This window comes from Felis catus, chromosome E1, assembly GCF_018350175.1.
Source record: "Felis catus isolate Fca126 chromosome E1, F.catus_Fca126_mat1.0, whole genome shotgun sequence".
Lineage (NCBI taxonomy): Eukaryota > Metazoa > Chordata > Mammalia > Carnivora > Felidae > Felis > Felis catus.
Window position 1 is genome coordinate 29712286 of NC_058381.1, and position 11659 is coordinate 29723944.

The window sequence follows — 11659 nt, forward strand, 5'->3', positions numbered from 1 at the left end:
TGAGAGAGAGAGAGAGAGACAGAGAGAGCAAGCTGGGGAGGGGCAGAGAAAGAGAGAGGGAGAGAGAAAATCCCAAGCAGGCCCAGTGCTGTCCATGCAGAGCCAGTCAAGGCACTGGAATTCAAGAACTGTGAGATCATGACCCGAAGTGAAACCAAGAGTCGGACGTTTAACTGACTGAGCCACCCAGGTGCCCCCACAAATGTAGGTCCTTACTTAACACGCTAAACCAAAATAAATTTCAAGTGGATAAAGTATTTCAATTCTAAAATTTCGATATTAAAAATAATATGAAAATATAATTGGATGTTTTTCTGATCTCTGGATGGGGAAATGATGTAGGCATACCCCACAGATATAAAGAAAACTATCAACAGAGTTGAGGACAGAAACTTGTTACATTTTCTGTACAATAAGATTTATGTACATCAAAAATAAAATCGGGGCGCCTGGGTGGCTCAGTCAGTTGGGTGTCCGACTTCGGCCCAGGTCACGATCCCGTGCTTGGTGGGTTCGAGCCCCATGTGGGGCTGTGTGCTGACAGCTCAGAGTCTGGAGCCTGCTTCAGATTCTGTATCTGTCTCTCTCTCTACCCCTCCCTTGCTTGCACTCTGTCTCCCAAAAGGAAAATAAATATTAAAAAAAATAATAATAAAATTAAATTAAAAGGCAAACAAAGAAAGATCTGTGACAAATATGCACAACAGCAATTTTCTTTACTTGTATAGATCAATTTTTTTTTTACTTTTTTTAACGTTTTTATTTTATTTTTTGAGAAGCAGAGACAGACAAACGCTTAACTGACTGAGCCACCCAGGCGCCCCATTGCGTAGATAAATTGAAAACAGGAAGACCCTGGGGCGCCTGGGTAGTTCAGCTGGTTAAGCCTCTGACTCTTGATTTCAGCTCCACCTCATGGTTAGCGGGTTTGGGCCCGGAGTCAGGCTCTACACTGACAGCTTGGAGCTTGCTTGGGATCCTCTCTCTCTCCCTCTCTCTCTACCCTACCCCTTCCCTGCACCCACCCCACCTCTCTCTCAAAATAAATAAACTTAAAAAGGGTTAACATCACTAATATTCATCTATGAAAAGTACAGCAATATGAGGTCACTAAAAAAATCTTCGCCTATTTGATAGACAACAAAATAATGGCGGGTGCTCAATGTCCACAAGGAGGCTGGAGACCGGCCCTCAGCACTGTTGGCCAGAGTGCACACAGCATCACTTTTCGGGAAGGCAGTCTGGCTTTCCAAATAGCAAAAGAAAGATATTCCATAGATTAAAAGCCATATATATACATGTACATCCTTCAATCCCGCAGCTCCAATTTTCCTTAGTTATCTTTGTAGCATCTGCAAAATAGGTATCAGAAAAGAGTAAGTTATGCACATTTTCTATGTCACCTTTGCTAAAGTAACAACTCTCAAGTTACAGTTGTTTTTTTCAAATACCCTCTGAGGGTGAAAAAAAAAAAGGCCAATAATGTGCAAAGATGATGAGAGGCGACCCTCGATGATGGGCGTTTCCTGCCTTCCACTTCCTCTTTTCTTAAATTCCAAGCCCCCGTGACAAGGAAAACAACAAAAACTGGTCTCAAAAAGAAAAGAAGGGAGTAGATGAGGAGACAAAGGGGTTTTGTAACTGATTAAGAAAACCAGAAAGTGGCTTGAGGGGCAGAACAGAATGGCTAGATCATAGATGTGGCTGTAAGATTTGAGGTACAGGTGACAGAAGATCACACTACCTCCTGGAAAGTAACAGATACGGCCTGGGTCCCTTTTGACTTAATGGCTGGCACTCCTCCCTTCCTTGGCAGTGAGCACTGTTAAAATTGGGGGGGGGGGGGGGGGGGGGAGGGGATGGACAACCTATTTGACAACATTTTCCAGACCCAAGCTGAAGGGCCAGAGTATACCCAGTTACACAAGGGAAGAGGAGGAATGTGGAGCAACCCGCCTCAAGTCACAAGGCAAGTTTGCGGCCAGTTCCAGTTCCCAGATCTGGATTCAGACCACAAGACATTTTGCTGAAAGACTGAAAATCAATTTCCAAGTCATCCTGTTAAACACGAATTTGTTCTTGTCAAAAAGAATCGCAGTGAAGGGAGATGTTATCCTGTCTGTACGGATCAAGTAGAGAGAAAAAGCCCTTATCTCAATGAAACGTCCCATTGGAGGTAGGACTTGTCAGGGTCCTTTGGACCGCATGTTTCAGCTCAAAAGAAAAAGTCCCCATAATCCCACTTAGCAGCCAATCACGGCAGGAAAAGGGAGGTGGATTTAGGATCGTGGTAACCTCACCCACCAGCAGTTTCCCCAACTCAAGTAATTTGCACAATTGCTCCTACTTAGGCGTAGGGAAGAGAGGAGCACCAGACTATTCAGAGCCAGGAAGGGGTATTAAAAGCACTTAGTATTTTATCTTAAAAAAGAAAAAAAAGAAAAAAAGAGCTAGGTCCTAAAGCAGTTTGATCACGGAAGGTAGAAACGGGGAAAGGCATTTGCTCTAAAAAGCACAAACCCACTAACAGACTCTCATCCCTGGAGAAGGATGCACCGGCCTCTGGTGCACTTTCTTCCCGAACCTACCGGTACTCAGGCCCAGCAGCGAGAGCAGCAGCAGCACCACGGGAGAGGTCCTCGGCACCAGCTCCATGGCGAATACGGCGCGGCGACACCAGCCAGAGGCTGAACCCTGCGCCCCACCACGTGACGGCAGTGGGTGGGACCTGGCTCCGACCGGGGCCTGGGCGGGCCCTGAGGCGTGGGCGGGGCCTGAGCCGTGGGCGGGGCGTGGGCGGGGCCTGAGCGGCTCGCGGCTGCTAGTGTCCCGCGGGCTGTCTGCTGGGCCTCCCGACCGCGAGCCAGGCAGCGGCGGTCACCACCGCTACCTCCTTTGCCGTTTTGGGGACGGATCAGAGAAGTTGAGGCGTTTAATACATTTGTTTGACTTGGGTCGTGGGACAGGACTGAGACGCTGCGAAGAAATGGCGAGAACTGTCCTTCCTGCCCCGCTCATCTCTTCCCTCCCCAGCAACAGGGCTGACATTTCAAAAGCTAGTACATCTACCTCCGAACACATGACGCTTGAACCCGCTGGTCGTTGAAAACTGCGATTCCATTTTCATAGACTTATCTTTAAAGTTATTTTGACTATAAAATTACATATATTATGAACATTTTGGAAATTAAAAAAAATTTTAGATCCTACGAAACAAACCATTGTTGGCATTGGGATATATTTTTCTTTAGTCTTCATCGTTTTAAGTACAATAATAAAAAAAAATTATTGTTTTTTTCTGTGTTGATAATTTGTCAATAGTATCATTCTGTGTTAACATTGTCTTCACAAGTCATTTTATTTTTCTAATTTTTAAACCAACTTTATTTTTTTAAGTTTATTTATTTTTAATGTTTGTTTATTTTTGAGAGAGAGAGAGAGAGAGAGAGAGTGTGAGAGTGGAGGAGGGGCAGAGAGAGAGGGATAATCTCAAGCAGGCTCCCTGCGGTCAGTGCAGAGCCAGATGTGGGGCTCGAACTCACAAACTGTGACATCATGACCTGAGTGGAAATCAAAAGTTGGTTGCTTCGTGGACTGAAACCCTGGGCACCCCACAACAGTCATTTAAGAGAGGGAATTACAGGTTTGGGAAGGGGAAAGGAGGAAAAGAATGGTAGGATTGTTTCGTGTGTGTGTGTGTGTGTGTGTGTGTGTGTGTGTAAAGGTTTTTTTGGTTTTTTTGGTTTTTTTTTCTGAGTATACTGAATAACTCACCTCGTAGAGCTAGGAAACAGGGTAATACAAGGACAGTATGAGAGTAAGGCTGCTGCCATATATTCTATTTCAAACGTTCACTTGACAGAAAACAAAACAAAAACAAAGTCCACGTGACAACTCCTTTTCCTGCTCCCCTTTGCATCCCTCTCCCCCTGCCTGTCTTAAGTGGACAGATGTTTTTATCTGCAGCGTTGTGGAATGACAGTCCTGCCAGTGAAGGGCAAGCCCACTGAGATTTGGGCCAGAGAAAAGAATTAGGCAACTGGGTTCTCCGGGGTGCTCCGGGAATGTGTAAAATGCCATTATGAGGGTATTGGGGATAAGCCCGTAGAGGAACGTTAGAAAGATATACATCCAAGTTACACCCTTAGTCAAACAGAAATAACTGTGTTACAAACATTATTTTAAGCTTCTCCTTATCTAAAGCTTCCAAATTGGGGACGCTTGGGTGGCTCAGTCAGTTGAGCATCCAACTCTTGATTTTGGCTCAGGTCATGATCTCAAGGTTTATGAGACTGAACCCCATGTCAGGCTCCTCACTGAGCATGGGGTCTGCTTAAGGTTCTCTCTCTCTCTCTCTCTCTCTCTCTCTCTCTCTCTGTCTGCCCCTCTCCCCTGCTCATGGGTGTTTTCTCTCTCTCTAAAGAAAAAAAAATTTTTAAAGCATTAAAAAAAATAATAAAGCTTCCAAGTTGGTCTCTGTCACCAGAGCTTTAAATACTCTTAACCATTACAGGGTTTCATGTTTTCATTGTAAAAATAAAGCTATAGTAAATATATTTTTCCATATGGTATTTTTCATATTTGGGATTATTTCTCTAAAATAAAATAGAAGTGATAACTATTGCATAAAAGTCGACAAACATTATTATATAACTTTTAAGCATGGGATGGGCTTATATGGTATGGAGATACAGTTAAGGGCCAGGCAACTGCCTGATAAAACAATGGTGTAAAATCAACTAGAAACTATAGTTGCCCCCTGGGGGATAAAACCTCAGACATTGACAGGGAAGGAACGTAAGGTAATTTCCTGAAGTAATGGTAATGTATATAGGTGTGTTGAACCAGTAAAATTCAACTGAATAAGTTTTATTTTTTTTTAAGTTTTATTTATTTAAGTAATCTCTACACCCCACATGGAGCTCGAACTCACGACCCCAAGTTCAAGGGTCCCACACTCCTCCAAACTGAAAGAAATTTTGAAGATCTTGTTGGCTGTATTCAATGATACATGAATCTCGTAGCATACCATCTAGCAGATAGAAAGAAAGGGGATCCAAGGAGCTATACAAAATGGAAGGCTTTTGTAGACAGAAACCTCTGGACGAGGAAGTTAAGAACAGAAGAAAAGAAAGGATTGTTTCAGGCAAGGCTTTTCTTGGGGTAGGGGAAGCGAGTTATCACATAGATTACTTAACTAGAGTTTACCAAGAGATTCTAATTTGGCTATTAAAGATCACATTCCTGGGGTACCTGGCTGGCTCAGTCAGTAGAGCTTGTGACCCTCCGTCTCAGGGTTGTGGGTTTGAGTCCCACCTAGGGTGTAGAGAATACTTAAAAATAAAACCTTAGGGGGCACCTGGGTGGTTCAGTTGGTTAAAGGTCCAACTTTTGATTTTGGCTTAGGTCACGGTCTCATGGGTTTGTGGGTTTAAGCCCCACATCAGGCTCTGCGCTGCCCCCCGGCTGATTTTTGACGAAGGTCTTTTGGGGGAGTGAGAATTCTTGCCCCTTCAAAGGTCCTTTGAGCTGATATACAGCTAGATATATATACAGATTAACAGGCGAAAAATCAAATGTAACAGCACACATACGGGGAATCCACACAGACATGGAAATTCCAGAGACAAGCAAAATGAGGTACATATGTCATCCTGAACCAAGGAGAAAGGGGTAAGGGTCTGGCACTTCAGAGGAAAGGATAAGAGCCATAAGAAGAAGGGCAGATAGAAGGTAATTAGGTGGGGCAACGCCCCACCATACAGATGGGTCCCTCAGATAAAGTTGGTCCCTGCTAATAACCCTTATTCTGGGAAAGACCCCCAAGTTAGATTCTTCTATGTAGTTAAGGGAGGGGCAAATTTTCTCTTGAGCCCATAGGGTCTCAATTGCCTTCGACTCAAAATAATCTTCATGTCAAAGTGGCCCATCTTGGGGTGACCTGTGTCCTCAGTGTCAACAGTTCAAAAACAGTTCAATGGAGGAAACATAGCCTTTTCAACAAACGGTGTTAGAGCAATCGGATATCCAGAGGCAAAGAAAAGGGACCTCAATATAAGTCTCACATCTTATACAAAAAAATAACGCAAGATGGACCACAGACTTCAATGCAAAATATAAGAGTTTGTGGGGCGGGGGAGAAGAAAAAATTTGGGACGTGGTGCCAGGCAAAGAGTTACCAGGTTATCAAAGGATACCAAGAACACGACTCACAAAAGGAAAAACTGAGAAACTGGACCTCATTAAATTGGAAAACTATTGCTTTATGGAAAGCCCTGTTAAGAGAATGATGAGACAATATTTGCAAACACCACATCTAACAGAATAGTAGTAGAAGTATTTAGAATATATGAATATCTCTCAAAATTCAACAGTAGAAAAAGCAAGCAATCCACACAGAACATGGGTAAGAGACTTGAAGGGATATTTCACAGAAGATAGCAAATAAGTAGAGGGAAATGTGTCTAACACGATTAGCCATTAGGGAAATGCAAATTAAAACCATGAGAAACCACTACATATCTATCAGAAAGGCAGAAATGAAAAACACAACAATGCCAAAGGGTGGCCAGGGTATGGAGACATTGAATCACTTCATACATTGCGAGTGGGAATACAAAATAGTTCAGCTACTCTGAAAAAGTTGGGCAATTTCTTAAAAAACTAACCATGCAACTATCATATGACCCAGCAATTGTAGTCCTGGGCATTTATCCCAGAGAAATAAAGACTTATGCTCCCATTAAAAATAAATAAATAAATAAATAAATAAATGTTTATAGGAGCTTTATTTGTAATAGCCCCAAACTAGAAACGACCCAAATGATCTTGAACAGAGCCAGCAGGCCTTCAACCCAAATGGTTAAACCAACTGGTTCGTCCATGCCATGGAATGCTATTCGACCATAATAGGGAACAAACTGTGGACACACACAACAACCTGGATGAATCTCCAGAGAGTTCTGCTGAGGGGAAATGGAAGCCAACACCGAAAGGTTACATACTTTATGATTTCACTCATATAACATACTTCTTCAAAAAATGTTTATTATTTATTTTTGAGAGAGAGAGAGAAAGTACATGCCATGTGCTAGTGTGGGAAGGGCAGAGAGAGAGGGAGACTCAGGAGCCAAGCCCTGAGATGGTGACCTGAGCCAAAGTCAGACACTTAACCTACTGGGCCACCCAGGCGCCCCTCTCCTATAACATTCTTTAATTTCTTTTTCAATGTTTATTTATTTTTGAGAGAGAGAGACAGAATGCGAGCAGGGGAGGTGCAGAGAGAGGGAGACACAGAATCTGAAGCAGGCTCCAGGCTCCAAGGTGTCAACACAGAGCCTTGACTCGGGGCTGGAACTCACGAACCATGAGATCTGAAGTCAGATGCTTAACCGACTGAGCCACCCAGGCGCCCCTAGCATTCTTGAAATGACAAAATCATAGAAATGGAAAGCCTTGCAGCGGCTGTAACAGAGCAACAGGAAAGATCATTGTGATGATGGAATTGCTCTGTATTTTGATTGTATCAATGTCAATGTCCTGGTTATCACTGGGGCAAAGGTCACATGGATCTCCCTGTACTATTTTCTACAACAGCATGTGACTCTATAATTCTCATACTAAAAAAAACTTAATTTGAAAAAGGAAAGCAAATAGAAACATAAAATATATATTTCTCTGCTCCTTGTCCTTTCATTATATCCTAGGCACATTTCCATGGCAATGTATTTGGAACTACCTCAATAGGGGTTTAACTGAATACATTTTGATACAGCGGAATTCTATACAACCATTGGACGTACACTAATTTTATTCAATTAAATCCCCGTCGATGACTATTTGTTTCTCGTTGTTTGTTTTTACAACGTTTCAGCAAACATGACGCAGGAGGCTTTGCACATAGTATTAGTCTATCTGTAGGATAAATGCCTAGATGTGGAATTGCCAGGTCAAAGGGTATCTGAATTTATAATTTAGACAAGTGTTTAGAAACTTCTAAAGGGTAATTTGAAAAAAGAATAGGTCCTTTCTATAAATTTTTGTAGTCACGAACATGGCAAAATACAGATAAGCACACAGAATTGGGTACCTACCACCCAGCCTTATTAAAATAATTTAATACTTTGTTTCAGACTCTTAGATTACATTAGATTCAATTGGATTATAGCTAAGGTTAGATCTGACTCTTAGAATTACAGTGTAGTGTCAACCCTTTGTCATCACGCCTGGTTCCCATAGTAGAGGGAATGGTGACATTTGACTATCTCCAGGAAGGAAACAAGAATAGTCATGCAAGGACTTAAAAGCCACCTGCTGCTTAAGTACCTTTTCACTTTTGGAGCAGCAGTCTTCAGACTGGGGGCAAGTAAGTGCTGAAGAGTACCCAAACACTTTCTTTTCTTTTTTAAAACTGGCTTCTGGATTTATATCTGATTTTTTTTCTTTTTTCTTTTTTTTTACCCAAACACTTTCTAAGGTGAAACAGGACTGCGTGGTTTTAAGAGAATCAGATTATACATCTCTTTTTTTCACTTGAACTTCTTCCTTTTTTTTTCTTTTTAAGTTTATTTCTTTTGAGAGAGAGAGAGAGAGAGAGAGAGAGAGAGACGGGGGAGGGGCAGAGAGAAAGGGAAAGAGAGAATCCCAAGTAGGCTCTGGGCTGTCAGTGCAGAGCCTAATGCAGGGCTAGATTCCAGTAACCTGTGAGATCATGACCTGAGCCAAAATCAAGAGTCAGACGATTAACCAACTGAGCCACCCAGGCACCCCGAGATTCTGCATTTTTTAATTAATTAATTAATTTATTTATTTATTTATTTATGAGAGAGAAAGAGGGAGCACAAGCCAGAGAGGGGCAGAGAAAGAGGGAGCCAGAGGATCCCAAGTGGGCTCTGTGCTGGGGTACCTGAGTGGCTCAGTTGGTTAAGTGTCCGACTTTGGCTCAGGTCATGATCTCACGGTTTGTGAGTTTGAGCCCCATGTCGGGCTCTGTGCTGACAGCTCAGAGCCTGGAGCTTACTTTGGATTCTGTATCTCCCTCTCTGTCCCACCACTTCTTGCACTTTCTCTCTCTCTGTCTCTCTCAAAAATAAATAAACATTAAAAAAATTAAAAAAAAAAAAAAAAAGCAACCAAAGTGGGCTCTGTGGTGCCAGCAGACAGCTTGATGTGGGGCTCAAACTCCTGAACCATGAGATCCTGACCTGAGCTGAAGTCAGACACTTAACTCACTGAAACACCCAGACACCACTCACTTTCATTTTTTAAAGACAATTTCACGGGGTAAAGAGTTTCAAGGTCACAGTATTTTTCTTTCAGCATTAAAAAAAAAAAAAGTTTTTGATGCTTATTTATTTTTGAGAGAGAGACAGAGTGAAAGCGGGGGAAAGGCAAAGCAGGCTCCAGGTTACAAGCTCTGAACTTGGGGCTGTCAGCACAGAGCCTGACAAGGGGATGGAACCCACAAGCTGTGAGATCATGACCTGATGCTTAACCGACTGAGCCACAAGTGCCCCTCTGTGTCTCATTTAAGATAGCTCCTATTACTGTGTCTTCAAGTTCACTAATCTTTTCTTTTTCATCTGTGAATCTTTTTTTTTTTTTAATGTTTACTTATTTATTTATTTTGTAGGAGACAGAGAGAGGGAGGGACAGAGAGAGAGGATCCCAAGTTGGCTCTGCACTGTCACCACAGAGCCTGACACAGGGCTCGAACCCAAGAACTGTGAGGTCATGATCCGAGCTGAAATCGAGTTTCGACACTCAACAGACTGAGCCACCCAGGCGCCCCCACTTGAACTTCTTCCTAAAGCTGATTGCCTGAGAATGTGATGGCACTGTTTCTGTTCTCCAAAGTAAAAGTATCTTTTTCTCTCTCCTGCCTCCATCTGTGTAGCCTTACTGGCACCTACTATACTTGGTTATTTGTTTGTACCAGGTTTATTAAATTTAGATTAACTTCAGTGAAAACTGTAGTGCATTCTACAGTAAATAATGGACATGGCAACAATCATCGATACATAAAATCTAGTAATGCCCTGACCTTGAGAAAACGGCTTCTTTCTATTGGGATCAACTCCTTTCTCTTAGATATTGATACTCTCTTTCAAGCAGTCAAGTGAGTGCTTATAAACATAATTGATTTCGACTATCAAATTAAATTGCTAGTAAATCTGTAACAGTTCAAACGTCACCATCTCTCTACCCGTGAATATTCAAGTCTTTGATTACAATTCTCGGTTTTTACCCATTTCATCTCATTTAGCTCCATAAACCAAGCACCTCTAAATGTAAGATTAAGTGGTGTAGTCATCCCTTAAGTCTCAGTGGAGCTGTCCCAATTATTGAGAAAGTGAATGACTCTAGCGACTGGGCAAATGCTCCTTTTGGATGTCAGGTGATTCCCAATTCTTTGTTTTTAACATTATGCAACATAATTGAATTGTTGGCTGATGGAGTACTGAAAATACATTTTTAAATGTTTTTCTTTATTTTTGAGAAAGAGAGAGAGAGAGAGAGAGAGAGAGAGAGAGAGAGAGAGATTGTGAGTGGGGGAAGGGCAAAGAGAGAGGGAGACAACAGAATCTGGAGCAGGCTCCAGGCTCTGAGAAGCTGTCAGCACAGAGCCTGACGTGGGGCTCAAACTCACAACCGTGAAATCATGACCTGAGCCGAAGGTGGATGCTTCATGGCTTGAGCCACCCAGGTACCCCTGAAAAAAAATTTTAAAGGAAGATCTCTAGGAAACTTTAGCATGTAACTTGGAAGGAGTTTAAACAACTGGCTGACATTGCCAACGACACAAGGCCTTCTATTTTTTTTTTTTTAATGTTTATTTATTATTTCTGAGAGGGGGGAAAGAGTGCATGCATGTGTGAGCCGGAGGGGCAGAGAGAGGATCCAAAGCAGGCTCTGTGCTGACAGCAGAGAGCCCTATGCAGGGCTCGAACTCAAGAACAGTGAGATCATGACCTGAGCCCAAGTCAGACGTTCAGCCAACTGAGCCACCCAGGCGCCCCAAGCCCTTCTAGTCTTACCCACTTACATAAATGAACAAGTTTTCTCAGGATTTTACATCTATAAAAACAAAAAAATCGATCTAGAATCAATGTGGAGCCCTGTCTCATTTAGCAATATTCATCCAGAAAGACTTGACCTAATAATAAAAAAAAAAAGGCAGCTCCATTTCGTTAATAGATGTTTCCATGTCCATTTTATTTTCCCTGTTTAATAATTATGTACCAAAATGTGTGATGTTTTATGCTATTTTGATCAGTTGTGTACCATTCATAACAGTAATAATAACTCAATCAGAAGATCTACAGCATTAGGGTTACAAGAAAATAAAATTTACCAAAAAAAATTTCTTTCAATGTGTCCACTGACTACAAAATAATTAGCATTTACTAGTCCAGTAACCTTGGGTTAGTTACTTAATCTAAACCCTTTTTTTTAATCTTCAAAATGGGAATAGTAATAGTTCATAATTCACATCTTTGTCATGAAAACTAAAGGAATTAATACGCTATGTGAACGGATGGAATGGAAATTTGAATGATGTACACTTTATGATTTACTTACCTAGTGGTTAATAAGGAGGCTTATTTTTATATTTTAAAATATGGATGGGGCACCTGGGTGGCTTAGTCGGTTGGGCATC

The 11659-nt window shown here is 42.0% G+C and overlaps 1 protein-coding gene across 1 annotated transcript in view; it reads right to left on the reverse strand.

Moving 5' to 3' along the window:
* SCPEP1 (serine carboxypeptidase 1) overlaps positions 1-2719 on the reverse strand; it is a 32101-nt gene extending 29382 nt beyond the window's left edge. The window contains exon 1 of the mRNA XM_011289112.3: positions 2589-2719. Within this exon, the coding sequence (XP_011287414.2) occupies positions 2589-2655 (67 nt within the window). The 5' untranslated portion in view covers positions 2656-2719. The remainder of the gene's footprint in view (positions 1-2588) is intronic.
* Positions 2720-11659: the final 8940 nt, after the last annotated feature.